The following is an 18,716-nucleotide window of genomic DNA, read 5'->3' as shown; positions in this document are numbered from 1 at the left end:
AATAAGCATTTGAATACATACAGTAACAATCAGTTCCAAACAGATATCGGGAAAACAGTTTTTTTCACATAGCAAAACCAAATATTTCAAGTCAAACCATATGTTTCACTGAGGTAGCAACAGCTTGGTTACCACATTGGACCTTGTCTTTTCCACATTTTTTAACAAGCGAACGCCTTGATTCAGGGAAGAACGGAGTACAAATTAGGCTACTGACAAACCCACCATGTAATTAGTGCACCAACCAACATTTTATGTTATTGATAAGCAAGTGGACACTATTTTTTTCATTTATATTTTATTCGACATTTCCTGTTGATATTTACGCCTACCATTAGATCGCAGATAGTCGTTTACGATAATTTCTACACTGATAAAACAGTTCAAACATGTTTACATTCGAAAAAGTTGACCAACGTATTGCAGGTTCAGCAACTTCCGCACGTCTTCCTGCAGTTGTAAATGACGTATTGGTTACTATGGCAATATGTTCCCCAGTAACTGCAGTTTCCGTCTCTGTCAACGCATTTGGCTGCAAAAAAACATGGAAATAGTTTTTTTTTGAAAAGGTTGACAATTAGCAGAATTTTGAACAGACTTTGGAAACAAGAGTCATGTAAGATGTATTAGATGCAGGATACCATAGTATTTTCAGTCTGTCTGATCATGTCACCGGAAATACTTCAGGAAAAAGACGTTTAGGAATACGCAATTTTCATGAAAACAATTTCGCGATGCCTTCAGAGGGTCACTATTTTCGTGTCAAATGAACGCTGGTTTGTGAATCGAATATCTCGTGAATCGTATATTTCGTTAATCGAATATCTCGTGGATGGAATTTATCGCAAATCGAATATTTCGTATATCGAATATCTCGTAAATCGAATCACAAACTACCCGATAATCCTATGTAGAAATTCACACCTGGTGGCGGAGGGACACAATTACCACAACTCCTCCGGCATGACGTCATCATGTAATCGGGGTTCTTTTCGCATTCTCCGATCGACTGCCAGTACCGACATCTAGAGTTGGCGTCAACGCACAAAGGCACTGTAAAAATTGTGTCAAATGAAAATAATTCATCCTAAGAGTAATTCCGAAGCTCATAGCAAGCATAACCGATAACCAAAAAAGCATTGTAGCTTTGGCACTTCAAAGTAAGTCTACCCGACTTCTGGCAAAAAGTGGACGCAGATTCAATCAGTTATAAATCTAGCATTCCTGTGGTTTGCAGCTTTGTTTAAATGTGATAAAATGTTAGAAATGTTCTAAAAATGAAAAGGTTCCACACCAGTGTTCAAAACCATTATCCAGCTGCAATTTCTGATTCTGCTGTTTTTCATGTCGATTTCGTTGCGTTTAAAGTTGTGTACCTGTTGTTATGGCGTCTGTGCTTGTTGCGGTCGTCGAACCCGCCGTAGTAAGAGGCCCTGTGGTTACTTCCTGTGCCGTCGTTTTCTCTCCTGCTGTGGTTGAAGGCAAACTAGTTGGATTTTCTGTGATTGCTGAAAACGTAACATGTTAGATGTAAGTGATCGTCCGTCTGTTTTGAGTTGCTTTTATTTCTCCTTCGCTTGGGTGTAACTGGAATAAAACAGCTTTCTTTGCTGTTTTTAACCCGAAATAAAGAGAAAATTTCTCATCCGCGATGGTCCAAGCGCAAAAAAAATTCGATCAAAATTAAAATCTTTTTTGTCCAGCAGCATTGCAGCGGTTGCATACCACGAACGTAAAATGCAGCGTTTTTTTTATGCAAACGTTCCGAAAAATATGTGTAATTGTATAAAAAACGTGATTTTATGCAAAAAAACCAAGAGAAGGGAGGTTACAGCCAGTGCAGCGCACCAGAGCTAATACAGGGGTCCAAGATTAATGATTATCAAGATGATTGATGAGGCTCATAAACACGGTTGTTTGCTGTAAAGCTAATGAATATTTCACCCGCGAATGCTTGTTGTTATGAGAAGTCATACCAAGCTTGTGTATAGTCGCATAAAAGACCGATTTTTTTTCAAGTTTATTACATCAAACATATTTTTTACTTGTGTAAACTGCATACAGATGGCCACTGTTTCGCCCTATATAAGGTCTCATCAGTGCAGCTTTTACGCCGATGTGACAAAATCAAATTTGCATTTCTAAAAATAGCTCGCTGTGATGAAATACAAACTTTCGCAACTTTCAAGTTAACTATTGACGTACCAGTTGACAATACTGATGCATTGGTTGTAGCAGAAGTCTCTTCTGGTCCGACTGTAGTAAAGGATGTGGTTTCTGTTGAGTTTTCAGTGGTTGGTGTTGGGTTTCCAGTGGTTGCTGTTGGGTTTTCAGTGGTTTCTGTTGGGTTTTCAGTGGTTGGTGTTGGGTTTCCAGTGGTTGGTGTTGGGTTTCCAGTGGTTGCTGTTGGGTTTTCAGTGGTTTCTGTTGGGTTTTCAGTGGTTGGTGTTGGGTTTCCAGTGGTTGGTGTTGGGTTTTCAGTGGTTTCTGTTGGGTTTTCAGTGGTTGGTGTTGGGTTTCCAGTGGTTGGTGTTGGGTTTTCAGTGGTTTCTGTTGGGTTTTCAGTGGTTGCTGTTGGGTTTCTAGTGGTTGCTAAGGATGTTGTGGTGGGAATGGCGCAGGATCGGCAGCTCTTCTTGCAATACAACAACATGTAGTCTGGGTTGTTTCTACATTCGCCGATTCGCGCCCAGGCGGGACAATAGACGTTCTCATCTTCGCAGTTCGTGGCTGGCAGAAAATGAACAGGGGTATAATCGCCATATTATTCGTGTCGAGGCAGTTTGTCGTGCCCAATCCAAGAAACAGATGAATCTCACTTACGTCCTGGGGTGGGTGTGACGACCCCACCTCCTCCTCCACCTCCACCTCCACCTCCTCCTGCACAATTAAATGACATCTTTTGCTCCAGACCTTTTTTCTGGCTGACGTCATTGCATCTACAGGCGAATATTTTGAAAAAAAAATCAAATGTGAAACGTTTTGTATTTTGTAAACGTGAGTGGTTAGATCCAGTTTAGACTAGTGAAACATTCAGATACACACCTCCAGTTATAATATATGTGTATGTCGACTTTTAATTCAATGAATTCTGCTACGTGTACATCTGCTTTGTTTGTACAATTTTGGGCCGAATTACCATTGACAAATTTGGCGTGATTAATCTGTACACTGCACACCGTGCATGTGCAGTTCTTTATTGAAAAGATATAAACAAGTTATAAGACGTTATCCTCGTTTTGCGATGCGTATTGTTGTTTTCAGCATTTGGGCGAAATTTTTTAATCCTGTTGGCAAAATTTTTCCCAGCAATCTCGAAAGAAGTTTGGAAATGGTAAACACTTCGCTCTAGCAACAAACGCCTTATTTGTCAAAAAAAACCTTATAAGGCAATACAGACTTTTGTTCTCAGGTTCAGACACAGAATGCAGGATAAGCAATACAATGCATACACCTCTGTTGTTTAAAATTGAAGAATAATTTTGTTTTTTTGTCGCAAAACAATCCCCTGAACACCCCTGCAGTCACAGTAACATATGGATTTGTCATTCAAACCGTGGATTGAATTACTAAATAACTGTAAGCTCAATTGCTGGCTTCGTCAAGTTAACATGAACTGTTGTTAAATTACCTGGGAATGTAAGGGTTGGAGCATGGAAATATCTCTTCAACCAGTTTGTAAAGGCGGGGATCGTGTGCTTGCAGTTCCTCTCTCGTGTTGACGTGATTCTGAATTCCGTCGCCACCGGGTCTGCCCTCTCTTTGTTGGTTGAAGTAAGCTTGGACGCCTGGAAATGACGAAAGTTTTCCAAAACCGTGTAAACTGTTATGATCGATATGCAAAAGCTACAGAGTGTATTGCACACTGTTCAACATATAAGGTCTCATCAATGCAGCCGTTCACCAGCAATCAGTCGGTCAGTCAGTTTTATTTCCTTGAATGAAATCGTTAAATCGACATAATTTTCTAGTGTATTGTTATCATTCAGCGGGTGATGCTGGCTTTAAGGAAACGAAGTTCAATCACCAGTAGTTAGTGGATCTGGTTACCATAACCAAAAATAGTATGCACTAATGTCTGCATCTCTCCATGTTATGATCATTCCCCAATAAAATATTCCAACCTTGGTTTTTGCGGAACTGGCTTTCAGTACAGGTTTCATGCAGAATGGCATATTATACGCGTAAAGGGCCCAAGTGTGCCCATTCAAAACGTACATCTGATGTCTGCAAAGTTCGTCTAATAGTCACACCAGCTGCACTGATGAGACCTTTTAGGTCGAAACAGTGGCCATCTGTCTGCAGCTTATACACAAATTCATATTATTGGCTCCACATTGCTTATCGTACATCTGATGTATATAAACACCTTTAAAATACTCAAAAACAGTATGCCTGTATCGATAAAGGCCATCATGCACAATCATGCACTGTAAGGAAACGTTGGCTGTAAGGACACGAAGTTCAGTCACCAGAAATTAGTGGATCTGGTTACCACAACCAAAAATAGTATGCACTAATGTCTGCATCTCTCCATGTTATGATCATTCCCCGATAAAATATTCCAACCTTGGTTTTTGTGGAACTGTCTTTCAGTACAGGTTTCATGCAGAATGGCATATTATACGCGTAAAGGGCCCAAGTGTGCCCATTCAAAACGTACATCTGATGTATAAACACGTTTAAAATACTCAAAAAACAGTACGCTTGTATCGATAAAGGCCATTATGCACAATCACGCACCTTCAGCAAAGTATTCGCGGTTATCTGTATTTGCGTAAGTATTCCTCCACAATCCACTTCTTCTAGCGGCAACAAACGACGACTGAAGTCTCCGGTTGAAGTTCGGGATTGCCGTGTACGCCGCTATCAGGTGTATCCCGTGTGCCAATTCATGCATGAAGATATCCTGAGAGGGCGCGTATCTGTGCAAGATTTGATATTCTGCACTGTTAATTTGTAACAGTTACAGTTTCTATTAAAGATATTTTTCCACCCCAGAAGTGGGAAATTCTTTTGGTGCTGTGGGCTGGCATATAATTACTTACACTAATTCTACCTACACAGCACAAAACTTTGCAAATAATAACGCAATCGATATGCTAGTGTTCTATACAGTTATAAGTAGTTTTAAGTTGTAGATAGATACAAAAGATAGTTCAAAGAATGGTTTCTGAAACTACGTTTTTCGCATATTGACAGCTTGTTGAAAGGAAGACAAAGCAGCTAAGATGGACTCTGTTAAAGTTAATTCTTATAAGAAACGACAATATATCCATGATATTTACACGTAGTGAGCTTCTCGTTGTTTTCATGATACAGATCATCCAAAAAACAAAACGGTTCGCCTTAAAACTTACCCATCCTGGGGTTCACACAGCATATTTTCTTCTGCTCCAACGTTCACCGGATTCTGATAAGTTCCACCAGCTGCGCGGCGAGTCCACCAGTAATATTGTCTCATCTCAGGTACCTGTAAGTCACCCACCGCTGTTATCGAATGCCTGCCACGCGCACAACAACAGGATAACCCAGTTGATCATACGTTTTTTAATGAAAACCGAAAAAAACATGCTAATGAAAGAATACGTGAATGGCAGCAACCGTGCGAAAATGCACTGTTGTTAAGACCACGTTGCGTTGTTATTTTGCCTAACCATGGGTACAGTTTCTTGCCTCCCTATAATCGCCACTCTCCCCTTGTTGCTGAACATGTGATCCCTGAGGTCTTGGCGATCCGCCAACATAAAACGTACAACGTAACACGCTCGTTGTAAGGCCCTGCACATTGAAATGTTAGGCTTATATATATGGTGTGATACGAATTTTGTGTGGCGAAACTGTAGAGTTTGTGGCTACTTCGTATTAACAGTAACGGAATATCAAGAGCTTGAGTATAAACGTCATTTGGAATGCACTTGTAGTTTTCTGTTAATAGTTGGTACATACAAATTCAGGCAATATTAAGTACATAAATGCCATATAGTATTGCTAAACCCAAATTCATTAAAACAACTAGATGAAAAGACCAATATGGGTACTTTTTTTTAAAGAATACTGATTTAGTGGTAACCAATATCTCATAATGTTAGTATAGTGAAAAAACCCTAATTGAGAGGTTTGTCTCGCACACCTGTCGTCTACAGCATTGCTTCCCATCACTGGAATTCCATAAGCACTTGTATGTTTTTTGTAAAAACTTGTATCTAGTGCATACCTGGTAACCTCTGACTCTGGCACGGGATTGTCAACCTGAAATCCAAATAGACCACCGGAAAACTTACGGGCAGAACTACAGTATTAAGTCTTTCGCGGTCATAATGTTTACAAACAAATTAGACATTCACCCTTACCCCACATTATTTTTAAACGTAACCTAATTTACCGCGTCATTTGTATAACGCAATCCTAATAAAAACTATCACTAATCACAGAATATATCAGTCGTCGAATTGGCGAACCCATTTTCAAAACAAACTTGATACTTCGATGTAATACATATAAAGTTTTGGTTTACATCGTAGACAACTTACCTTGGCGCATGTGTCATGCATTGGCGCCTCCAGTGGTGGAGCTTCATTTTTTGGGTTCGTGAAAGGAAGGATCTGTATATCAAGCTCGTTGTTCATCGCCGCAACTCCTATACGAAAGAGAAGCATCCTTAAAGTGTAGCAAATTATCGACAATTACTACATATAGAAGCTACTTTTGTGCAACAAATCTTGACAATGTAAAATCCTCTGCTTTTTCCAAGTTGTTGAAAAAAGAAACAAACCCTATGACAACTATTAACAAAGCAAATGTTCTCGAAGGACTTATAAAGTGAGTCATGTAGGTAATCAGAAGATTATTTAACAAGATTAAAGGAATCAGTCTGTTTGATAGAAACAAGATTGTGCAAAAAGGCTCCAATTATTTTTTTCAGTTTCATACCCGCTACGACGAAGAATGAAAAATCTCTCACTGACGGTGGTTCCCCGCTTCTGGTGGCGAGAAAGGTCAATTTCCAATAACGCGATAGTCGTGAAAAATTTCCCAAGACCGAATTCTTGTCATCCACATGAAAGTCCTTTTGAGTTGACAGAACATTCTTTTTTTGGCAATTTTACAAAAAGCGAAAAATTATATGTTGTATCTTTGATTATCCTTTAGACGTTATTGCTTGTTTTATTGATTTATTTCATGCGTTTAATAAAAATACCACTATAAAATATAGGTAATTGTATAAGAAAGAACAAGGACCGTTTTTTGTTTTCCTAAACTTGTCCGCATTTTAAAGATAACTTTGTATTTGCTAAAGCCACATGGGAAATGATTGCTCTTAAAAATAGTAAATATTGTTTCCCAATGATTAAAATTTATGTTTAAAGTGGCAATATGACTTAGGAGATCCACAAGTGATTTATAATTAACCCAAAGGTAATTTGCTGTTTTTAAAACCTGAATTTGTCTCTAAAGGTCACAAAAAAGCTACAAAAATACCTCCAACTTAATCCAGTTGGAACCCTCAACGTCACCGCCTATAACGTACTCTTCAAAGTTGTCGTCATTCCAGTAAGAAAGTCTGACTGCTTTTACCGAACCGGCACCGGCCCGACTGCGTAGTTTGATTTTTCGCACCACGTAGAAATTTGGCAGTTGAAAAACGACAAACCTGAAATTGGTGACTTATATAAGGATCTAATACCCAAAACTTTCTGTGTACTAGTTCGCGCCGCAGTAGCGAGTTTGGTTAAAAGCGTGGTTTGACTCATGATACATCAAAGTGTTTCTAGGCCAGTCCACGACAAAAAAGCAGTTTTATAGCTGGCAACGGAACTAGATGAATATATTTTTGAACTATAAAAGCGATGGAAAGGGTACTTGCTAACAAGATGGTTGGTCATACAGTTTTTATCACAAGAAATCCAGACCCCGCAATGATAAAGTTTAAAAAACACTTCAGAGGCCGAGTTTCTAGATATGGCAAAATGAAACCAAATTTTGATAAAGTTTTTTACGCCAAAAAAACAAGAATTCATAAAACCGAGAACTGCAACAAACTGGGCTGCTTGTATATACCCATGACTGAAACTAGATGGCTCGTCCGTCCAATAAGTTTCCTTATCTCCATCCATTAGGTTCCCGACGTGTACATAATTGGATGAATCCACAATCCAGCTGGGATCGCAAAGCCAAGCTCCAACTGAAAACAACGAGCATGTCTACATTTCCGACCCTATGTTGCAGCAGTGTTTCCAAAACTTTTTTGTCCGCTAAACCATTTTTAAAGTGGGTTGAGAATGTCAATAAGTCAAAAGCTTGCGGTAAACACGAACGGTTTTTTTTTAATTAGATTTATTTTTATGCGCCTGTTGTTCAAACGCTTAGCGAAACCCTCAATATTTTTAATTCGACCATACGGTTCCGCGGAATAAACTTTAAGTATCTCTGCAATAGCTAAAAAAAATTTATTGGCCCCAATGAAAGTCAAATAATAACACAGTGCCACACAACTTACGCATATCAGGAATAACACCTCTGTCACAGAATTCCGACGCTTGTGCAAAACCAAACAGCAACAGAAGTAGATTAAACCTCATTGCAAACAATACAGTGTAATGATTTTAATTGAGTGTTTTGCAAAATCACCACAACAGGAGTGTTTTGTCTTTCAACTCCTATGCAAACGTCTGGTGATTGCTTTCGGCTAAAGCATTAATTAACATTAATCAGTGCGAAAAAACTAAATAACCAGAAAACTGTCTCTCGTCTGTATATTTCCTGATCTTTTAGAACCATGCAAGCACTAAACACTCATGCATTGACTCATTTCTTATGACCTGCAGTCAAACGGGGGTGTTTGCAGGTGCTTCCAGAGGAATTAGCAGGATTGCAATTAAGCTATTGGGTTGCCATACAAAGGTACCCGCGCATGCATTGACTCATGTCCTCTGAGCTGCGGTTGAATGAATGCGGTTACAGATTCCTTTCATATAAAATAAACTGGATTGCCGTAACGTTAGCGGATCTTCGTTCAAATAACATTACACTACCAGCTCTATATACTCCTGCATGTATTATGCCTTGTGACCCGGAGTCGAACGACAATGCTTTCAGTCGCCTGCAGCGTCGCCTGATTAAGAAAACGACCACAACGTTAATTAAACTGGGCCATAAACTAGTATTGCGATTGTGAGTCAATTTGTCACTGTAAACACAACAGAGGGCCTTTAAAACCAAATCCTGATGATTTAGAACCGTTCATTGCAATCACTTTTGTGGTTGAGCTTAAAGTTGACGAAACCCCTGGGAGTGCTGCTCGAAACTGGGCTCGAATTTTTTTACCCAAAAACGTTTATTCACAGAACAAGTAAGAAACAACATCACGAAAATCAACGTACAAACATCTATACAAAATTATGTTTTCTTAGCGATACTAAACAGCAACATATAACAAAATGTGCACATGTAAAAAGGACACACTCAAGTTACAAAATCCACACAAAAAATACCGTTTTACGCCACATTACAAGTGATTGAAAAAAAAGTGAGGGTTAAATATAACCGTAGTAATCACCTTGAATTTCTTTGAAACACCGATTGCTTTTAGGCAGGAAAATGATATTTCCACTCCACATGTGTTTACAATAGACCAAAAAAACACATTATTAGGTGTAATTTTCATAACTCCTGCTTCTATTTCCCACTGAGTTTTCTTTCATTTACGAACCTTTTACAGTTTGTTTTGTCACAGAATTCGTTCACATACCGCTAAACCTTTCGAGTTGCAGTTTGTGTCTTGCATTTTGTAATTACGGTCTTTCGTCGACATTAGGCCACATTGAGAATTGGCACCTGCATTATCTGGTTCATTGCCATAAAAATCGGTATTGTCAGAAGTCGCTGGCACCCCGTCCAAGTACACCCACTGCCCTTCTTGGGCAAAATCGGTTAAACCAATCCAATTTCTTTTGGATGAAACTGCATGGTTTCCAATCAGGTCCTTAATCCCACTGAAAAACCGGTTGTTAAAAATATTTTATTTCGCTTTAACGGCCATTTTCTCGCAATCAGGTTTACGTGTTTCTGTCGCATTTTTCGTGTGATAAATATCGTCTATACAACTTTTTCAATTTTGCTTGACGTAAGTAGCAAGCATGCAGTATGTGACATGGATCAACTGTCAATTCTTACTGGGCCTATTAGCTTAATACAGGAAGCCAAATGTTTGGTTGATCAAATTAACAGGACTTTCAACTGTAAGTTTATGTGTTTTTTGTAAAACTTCTTCATATAAAACCATTGGTTGCATAGCTTGCTTAACATATCGGTTTCTGCTTAGTATTCTTACTTGCGAACAGAAGCGTTTCTCATTTCCCAAGTAGCCAAGTCACCGCCAATTGACCGACAATACGATCTTGAATCATTCCAATTTCGTTCGATCGATGTAATCATGTGATGAGGTATCACTGCAAAACAGAACAGAGAAAAGAAATGCTGTGTTTTCATAGGAATTTTTTCTCTCACCTGTGTCACAATATTTCCCTGAATGCCAAACCGAACACGAGCAACTGAAGGAATTTATTCCCGTGTCAGTGCAAGTTCCTCCATTTTGGCAGATTGTTCTGTTTATGGAACATATCCGTGCGTCTAAACACATGATCTTTAAAAGCTAGGGACTAGACCAGTGATTCCCAACCTTTTTGTGGTTGCGTACCACTTGGAGGTAAAACAATTTCAACGCGTACTACCTAGTTGAGTGTTACAAAGAAACTTAGGAGATGAAGTAACGAACATTTTGAGAACACTTACAATTTTTTAAATTCAAACTAGATTCGCAAATTACGGAAATGTGCTCGCGTATCACCTGGAATGCCGTCGCGTACCACTAGTGGTAACACTGGACCAGATTATAATTGTGATATCTGCCCATCTACTTAACTACGTTGCAGTCTTCGCCCTTAGAGCCTGTATTACAGGAGCAGTACTGTTGGTTTACACCAGATATACATTGCCCGTTGTTGTTACATTGCCCTGAGCATGATTGTTGTACTAAAAAATTATGAAAGCATGCCGAATTAAAAATCCTTTCACGACATGGAAAGTGACACTTAAGTTCTTGTGTGGGCTCAAAAACAATCTAACTGGCTGTAATCATGCAAATTATTGACAGAAATAAAATAGGATTAACTTGGTTATTAAAAAGTCAATATAATCAAACGCTAAATCAAATGCGCCAACATATACACTTATATGCAAACCACGTATTTGTGCTATTAAATTATCTACCGACGAAGGAAATAGACTCCCGACTTTTCGAGTCAGCGCACTGGTGCTGCCCACTTCTGACGTAGAATGTCACGTGACCACCTATGTCTGCAAAAAAACAAGTGGATAGGAAACAAAAATTTGCTTGATCATAATTTACCTGGCAGGATCCCAGCGTGAATGGCAGCAGCACATACGGACGAATTTACGCTGTAGATGTCATTTCCACATACGTAGTTTCCGGAGCAGCCAGGAGGACAAGACACCTCTGTTACGTCATAATCGGCCTGACCAGTGGTGTCGCATTTCACTGAATTCAGACAAATAAGCGTACTTTGACATTACCGAACGGGAATTTCAAGTTAATACAACAGGTTGTAATTTTATTTAATGCCAAATTTGATATGTGACACGTTGATTAAACTCACTTTCGAAAGAATACGTGAATTTTGCCGAAAAGCAAGATTTGCTCATGATTCCGTGTCTATTTGTCCCTTTGTATTCAGACTGTGGTTTACTTTTGTAAATGGTGAAAAATCCTCCGTCGTCTGTAAGATAAAATTATGATAACTAATAACCGCAAGAGTTAAAAAGTTATTTGCGTAATTATTGAAACTGTAACTGAAATTCGCATTAAAGTACAGCTCTTGAAAACATTGCTTTTGTAACAAGGGTATGATCTGTTTCTATATAAATGACTAAATTTTTAGAATAATTTAACTCTTACTGTCGATCAGACCGGCGTGCATTGCAGCGAGACACAGTGGACCCCTGGCATAAGTATCACTTCCACATAAACCTGAGTCATGCCTCAAACAGTTGTCTGGGCAGATCACTTTCGTGATTGAATGATTCAAACCGGACAGCGAAGTATCACAGGACGCTGTGGGTAAAAACAGTCGTTGGATAAACCGTTATAATTAACTTTCAATTTTCGTTTATAAAAAATAGTTACATGGTAAATGGAGAACAGTTGCAGCGAGAGTTTAATAAGTGTGTTTACGTAATCTCAAATACCTGTTCCAACAGGGAAGTGTAGAAAATTTATTTTTTACAGTTAGAAAAGTCCGTATCAAATGCTGTATAGAAAAATTGCTCACCTGAAAAAGATTGACATTCCTGTAACATGTTCAAACAAACCAAAACGAGAGTCGTTCTGGCGTTCATGAACTGTCTCGAAATGTGCATGTTTTGAATTCAGCAATGCTTAATCTATTGATATAAAAATACTGTTCGCTTAACCGGTACCACTTCAGTTTTGCAAAATAATTAAAGTCGACTTTATTTAAGTTTCCAGTTCGATGCTGGTGATTTTGATTATGTATGAACTAAAGCGTAAACATTTTATATTGCCGAAACGTTAAAACAAACCTTCTCCTACTATTTTATAGCAAAGTTTTTTTAAAAATGTAATTTTATACTATAGTGTAGCCATTTCTGATTTCTGCGTCCACTGCAGGTGGCCTAAACGGCTGCCCGTAGTTCTTCCAATTAACCGACTGATTCTACTGCCACTTACAGCAAGGGCTGTCAAAGAGCCGGCTGGAATATGGTACATACAAGTCAACTTTAGCTGCAATAGAAACACAAGTAAATGCGTTGTTTTCTGGGTCTTCAAAGTCATTTAACCCCGCCATAGTAAAACGTGTGAAATTTTACAATATTAGTGGTGAATGGCCAATATCAATAGTCAACATGTTATATACCTATGAATACCTGCAAGATTGTTTAAAAGTCGAATATAATATTTGTATGTTTGTATCCACAAACTTCATGTGTTTGTATCATAAAATATCAAGTACATTATATTGTTGAAGATTTGGTGATTGAATGCAGCTAATGCTCCTTTTTACTTCGATTCGATGTTACGATAGTATAGCCAATCCAGTTTCTATAGCGCACACCTAGTTTCAGTTATAGCAGTCGGCCGAATTTAGTTGAAAGCTGCAACTTTTTGCACGTACAAAGAGCACTGTAGGTCAACAAAATAAACCCCTAATCAAAAATATTTGGTACAGTTGCAGTGCAGTATGCAAACTAATGTATTGAAACTAGATTGGAGGGTAAACGATTCAATTCATCCGCCATAAAGAACGACCCGTTGGAACGATGACGTCATCAAATTATTGGACAGCGTCACCTAGCCTATAAGATATTATGAGATTAAATAGGACAGTGTAACAATCAAAACATTGGTTACTTTGCTTGCTGAGCAACCAAGACAAGTCGTGATGCACGCAAATAGCAAGCTTATTGTTTCATAGAAGAACATGTGACCGGGTTGTCAGACTGGCGCATTATATTGGATGAAAGATGTGTCACATCTAATAAAATTCGTCAAATTCAATTGCATATTTACCTGCAGAACAAAAATTGCCAATACCGAATGGTGGATACTGGATACTGATGTAGAGCGAGTATGACGTAACAGGTTTTCGTGCCTTCAACTGAAACTTCAGCACGTACCAAGCAGTGGCGGAAACGATCCTCATTAGGCATATGTAGTCAGTACAGTTGGTAGTATCGGCATTCTTTAAACTTTAGGCCTATGTTGAGTCATTTACGGTGGATTTAGGTAATTTGAAATGAACTAAATTGAGTGTTTGAGCTAGCCTTATTCAAGTAGTTACGTGGGACTGTCGGGGGTTGCAAAATCGTTTAGGTTAAATTGGGTTTTGCAGAGTCCGTGTACCTTTTCACATTATTTATCGCCCAAACCAGAGGAACTTTTAGTATACAGTATACTTTGTTGGACGTAACCTAAAAAATTCTAGGAGCCTCAAAACTTGTCAAGGGTTGTTCAGAATCTTCATTAGTCCCAAAAGAAAAGCGTCACTATTTGTTTTCAGTTTCAAAACAATGAAACTTTTGCTAAACGTACAAGTACGTCGAAGTACACTAACAGTGTTAATTATTTAATCATAATATTAGTTTTTTTCGATGATTCTGGTACTTCTATGGAGCCAAAACAGAGGGTGATTGAACCCAACTGGCTCCGGAGCCATGGTTTTTTGACCTCATGACTATACAAATGTTTTTACGGTAATTGTGTCTGTGTGACAATACAGTGATTGACGAAAAGAACTCAAAACTACTTGTGCCTCATTCAGCGCCGGAATGGCTGAAATTGGGACAAGCGTTACTTGATTGATCCAACGCTTTAAACGAAACAGGTATAACTGTCTTGGACACTGATAGTTAGTTGGCATCCTGACATTGCGTTTGCCTACATATTGTATACCTAGAAGATTGTTTTAACCCTATACCGTCACAAACCATTTGTGTAATGAATAACCTTTTGTATTTACTACTGCAGACAAAAAATGACGTATCAAAACAACTGATATTGATAAACGGATGTTAGCATGTCTTGTGATATAGACAAAGTTACCTCATCGTTTAATCGGACCTTAACGGTCACAGTGAGATTGAACCGCGATGTTTTCGCTTTTTGTGTTGCTCAACATTTAAGAAGTGCTTGATTGTTTTGTTTTTCGTTAGCCTCAAGCCAAATGATGCAGAACGCAATTTAGCTTCCATTGAGGCAAATTACAGTCAAAAGTTTGTTTAAAGTGAAGTAAAAGTACATTTATAAGATTTAAACCAGCTTAACCACCAGTACAGCACAAGAGTGCAACCTGAGAAACCCCCCTCGAGGTGTTGGCTAGGAGGCAAGACCACGATACCGCCTAGGAGGCAAGATCAGGTAAAGGAAACATTCTGAACTAATAAAATTAATTGACTCTATACATCACGTTTGTGCTACTAGCTTATAGTGTATATGTTTCGCTTTTTTTATAGCCCATGATCACAGAGTTTGTTTTTAACATTCTACACTTCGCATTATAAGGTATAGGTGTTTACGATAACATTTTGCCAACAATCGCCGCATTCTGCAAAAGTACACTAAAAACAAGAAAAACTTTTGATAGAAATACGTTGACTCTTGATTAGCGAGAGGCAAAGCTTTCAACTTTGAAACGTCAGAAGCATCAAAATGTTCATTAGTGAAGGCACTTTGAAAGACCTGAACGGGAAAGAACGTCAATGGACAGGGTAACCCTAGAAAAAATTGTGTGGTTAGATGCGACATATATATGGTACTTTGCTTGCTGAGGAAGCGAGACTTCTTGCACAGGTTTAAAACTAAACGGGAAATAGATTGGAAGAGAAGCGAGTTCCCTTTTTGGAATGGAATGAGCGGCTCCGCGCTGCTCTTGCGCAAAAACGGAAGGAGCGATCGAGCTAAGCAATTTGATCACGCAAACGGGCTTGGGTTGGTAGAATTGCAAGGTTAAACTGGAATTAAAACATCAGCTCTTAGTCTAGCAGGAATGACGGAAATTTTTTTCATTAGTCAATGTCAGTCAGAACAGTTTGCGTGATATTAAGTCGCATACGATGAATTTTGTTGCTTGTTAATAACAGAATTAAGTGTACAGCCATTATAAAAAGAAATTAATAACAGAATTGGAGGTGGCCGTTTTTTAGTGGCACAAATCTTGGGTCATTGCGTTGTTGCGTCAAGGGCAGTTAGGGCAAAACTTTGTTGCAGTTTTAAGAATATGGGGTGATTTTGAATTGATTTAAAGCTTTGTTTCATGTGGTGAAACCACTGTTCTGTTCATTGCCATTAAACTGTTTTGCAACTCGTATACTCTTATATGATATGTCTGGTCTGTTGTTTTACCGTTCTTTACTTAGATAGATTGTTGCACATAAGAAATATAAAAATACAACTTAATGTATTCAAATTTTTTGTCTCGGTTCTTTTAAAAAAAAGGTTTTTGAAAGAAAACACATCGATAGGCCTACTATAGGTATGCATTTGCAACCATGTAAAGCTTGGAAATCCACAATCGTTATTATCCTCGTATGTGGGTGTATCATAACTGCCGATTTGTTCTGGTATGCCATCGAAAAAGAAGAATATCACAAGATCAAAATTCTCACAAAGACAACAGCAGCAACGCTGGGGTAAGTCCCTAATGCGGGTTATTTCATTCTCTTCCACTCACCAAGTTAGTTAATGTTTGGCTTAATCTACACACGCTAAACTGCATAATTGATGCCTTTTGGGCAAAAAGTGTTTTAAAGAGAAAGCATATACATCCAGTCTTGCGGGGTTTAAAAAAAAACAGATTCAAATCTCAGTAATTTTTGTTTTGTAACATTCCTACCAATTTGGCGTTACCGAAGTCACTGACTGTAATTAGGCTCACAGCATTTACTTAAAGTTATAAGTAGAAACGTAAAAAGGCATGAACCGCAACAACTCTTACTCAACAACCATATTGATTTTATATTTACCAACAAATTTAAACTGTTTATTTGCTGCCATTATACTTCTTGCGACAAAAAACTTATTTAATGTTGTAGGTCCTCGTGAAACCGTCGTCCATCTAGTAAACTAGTAAAATAAATTTCTACCCAAAAACCAGAAAAACACTCTGTTACCGCGTTCGCCATTTACAGCAGCAATCATCACAGCACAGATAAGACCAACCCTGAGGTGAAAAGCACCACAACTTTGCCGTCTGTGCATAAGACCATGAAGATCAGCACAGAACCGCCTCTCATACTTCTTTCCTACGGGTACATCGAACCTACTTTCAATCCAAAGAAAATAACGACAGTTCTTGGACGCGAATGCGTTACAACAACTAATGTGCTCCAAATGGATGCAAGTGATGCTGTGGTGGTCCGATTTAGCCAAGCATTTGAAGCCAATACAATAACGAAGCCAACAACAAGGCAAGCATTCTTACCCGCGTTTCAAAGCGATTTTAACGGTTTGTGTTTTTTTTTGCACAGACGTCCCGAACAATTTTTTGTATACCTAAGTCTTGAAGCACCTTGGTCGTTTCACGACCTAAACTACAACTTCGTCGATAAGGATTATTTTAACTGGACGATGACGTACAGAAGGGACTCCGATGTGTTCTTTCCATATTACTCCATGGTATAAATTTAAGTCGGGTATAATCAGGCCGAAGAAATGTGACATAAAAATAATCCGTGATGCTAAATCTTTATGGTCTATTTGATGACATTTAAGTAACCGCTGGTTCCTTTAGGGTTTCTAAAAATTACAGATTATTTTGTACAATATTTTGTAATCTAAAACAGGGTTTCTCAAATTGTGTGTTGTGATGTGGATTTAGGTGTGCCGCTATATATTTTATGTGGAATGTTATAAGCTACCACTGCAATTGTCTTTTTCTTGATTACACTAACTAAGAATAAACAACGTTTAGAACCAAAAGCAGCCCCGAATTAAAGCAATTCGTTACAAAACCAGGACCACCTTATATTTCCTTTTGTAACTTATACGGACTTAAAAGTTTGGTGTGCCTCAAACTAATTGAAAGGATCCAAATGTGCCGTGAGACTATAAGGTTTGAGAAACCCTGACCTAAAAGACGTATTTTATTGACACCGTACTTTCATTATAATCAGCTTCATCCAAAACCAAATATTCGTTATGATCAGCTTACTGTAACACGTGGTCCAGACCAGCACATTATTGTGTCCTGCAAAATTTGGATCCTTTTTTTAAGGACCGACTCATGTCTGGCCAAGAAGATCGCAAGGTTGTGGATCTCTACTATGGCGAAAAAGTGGTTAAAAAGATAATAGCTGGCAAAACGTCTGACTTCACCGCACTGACTGCAGTAAGTAATTGTGGTGAAAGAGACGGAACAAGGCACCGAATGAAGTACATCAGCGAGCTTGAAGACAACGGACTACGCATAGAAAAAAGAGGCGGTTGCTTCGGAAAGCGGTATCCCTCTCCATGGTACTCTGAGAACTTCAGCAGCTACTGCGGAACTTTTAAGTTCTTTTTGGCTTTTGAGAATGCCTACCATTGTCGGGACTACGTCACGGAAAAAACGTGGTTTAACTCGCTCCGTTCTGGTGCTGTACCGGTCATTTTGGGTGCTCCCAAATCAGACGTCGTAAAACTTATTCCAGCTGGGTCTTATATTCACGCAGACGACTTCGACGGCCCAAAAGAGCTTGCTATATTTCTAAACTACCTTGATTCAAACGTTACTGCATACGCGGAGTACTTTAAATGGCGCCGAATAGCTCCTCCGGAAGACGTTTTGAAGCCACGTGATTATGGATACAGTCTTTTATGCCATAAACTGTGGGAAAACCGAATTTACGGCAACGGGTCGAAAGTATATCATTCGTTCAAAGATTGGTACTTGGGTCAGGACAACCCCGAGTGCTTTAAGTTAGAGAATTTGGACTAAACTCTACAATAAACTTATCTCTTTAACTTATGCAATCAAAACTGTGATAGGTTTAATAGCAAGTCATCGGTTGTTTTTTTTTAAAAAAAATTTGTCGTATTTGGTGCTTTGCATGTATATTGACGGCAAGAAGAGTGTCTAACGAGTGCAGCATTCAAGTTTAGGGTACGATAGTAATCTTTCTATTTCGTTGTGTTTCATCCG

General features: G+C 38.6%; 4 protein-coding genes across 4 annotated transcripts; 1 reads left to right on the top strand and 3 right to left on the bottom strand.

Annotated features, from left to right (window-relative positions):
• Positions 1 to 33: 33 nt before the first annotated feature.
• LOC145906148 (uncharacterized) lies at positions 34 to 8,179 on the bottom strand. The gene is made up of 14 exons (XM_082993557.1): positions 8,062 to 8,179; positions 7,483 to 7,654; positions 6,934 to 7,069; positions 6,534 to 6,640; positions 6,134 to 6,252; positions 5,658 to 5,781; positions 5,361 to 5,473; positions 4,744 to 4,925; positions 3,632 to 3,788; positions 2,824 to 2,939; positions 2,206 to 2,730; positions 1,377 to 1,508; positions 925 to 1,053; positions 34 to 532 (listed from the first exon to the last, which is right to left on the bottom strand). The coding sequence occupies exons 1-14, from the start codon at positions 8,115 to 8,117 to the stop codon at positions 429 to 431; spliced, it is 2,172 nt and encodes a 723-aa protein (XP_082849683.1). The 5' UTR covers positions 8,118 to 8,179; the 3' UTR covers positions 34 to 428.
• Positions 8,180 to 9,730: 1,551 nt separating this feature from the next.
• LOC145907209 (C-type lectin domain family 4 member M-like) lies at positions 9,731 to 10,642 on the bottom strand. The gene is made up of 3 exons (XM_082994639.1): positions 10,510 to 10,642; positions 10,334 to 10,451; positions 9,731 to 9,995 (listed from the first exon to the last, which is right to left on the bottom strand). Exons 1-3 carry the CDS (start codon positions 10,640 to 10,642, stop codon positions 9,731 to 9,733), a joined length of 516 nt encoding a protein of 171 aa, XP_082850765.1.
• Positions 10,643 to 11,263: 621 nt separating this feature from the next.
• Positions 11,264 to 12,399, bottom strand: LOC145907208 (cysteine-rich secretory protein LCCL domain-containing 1-like). The gene is made up of 5 exons (XM_082994638.1): positions 12,351 to 12,399; positions 11,978 to 12,133; positions 11,679 to 11,798; positions 11,411 to 11,560; positions 11,264 to 11,358 (listed from the first exon to the last, which is right to left on the bottom strand). The coding sequence occupies exons 1-5, from the start codon at positions 12,376 to 12,378 to the stop codon at positions 11,264 to 11,266; spliced, it is 549 nt and encodes a 182-aa protein (XP_082850764.1). The 5' UTR covers positions 12,379 to 12,399.
• A 3,642-nt stretch (positions 12,400 to 16,041) lies between these two features.
• LOC145906521 (4-galactosyl-N-acetylglucosaminide 3-alpha-L-fucosyltransferase FUT6-like) lies at positions 16,042 to 18,622 on the top strand. Its single transcript, XM_082993952.1, has 4 exons — positions 16,042 to 16,227; positions 16,726 to 17,004; positions 17,065 to 17,212; positions 17,811 to 18,622. Exons 1-4 carry the CDS (start codon positions 16,073 to 16,075, stop codon positions 18,510 to 18,512), a joined length of 1,284 nt encoding a protein of 427 aa, XP_082850078.1. The 5' UTR covers positions 16,042 to 16,072; the 3' UTR covers positions 18,513 to 18,622.
• The last annotated feature ends 94 nt before the right edge of the window (positions 18,623 to 18,716 follow it).

Source organism: Ascidia mentula, chromosome 6 (assembly GCF_947561715.1).
Source record: "Ascidia mentula chromosome 6, kaAscMent1.1, whole genome shotgun sequence".
NCBI lineage: Eukaryota > Metazoa > Chordata > Ascidiacea > Phlebobranchia > Ascidiidae > Ascidia > Ascidia mentula.
Note: the sequence above shows the minus strand (reverse complement) of the source record. Positions and strands in the feature narration are given on the sequence as shown.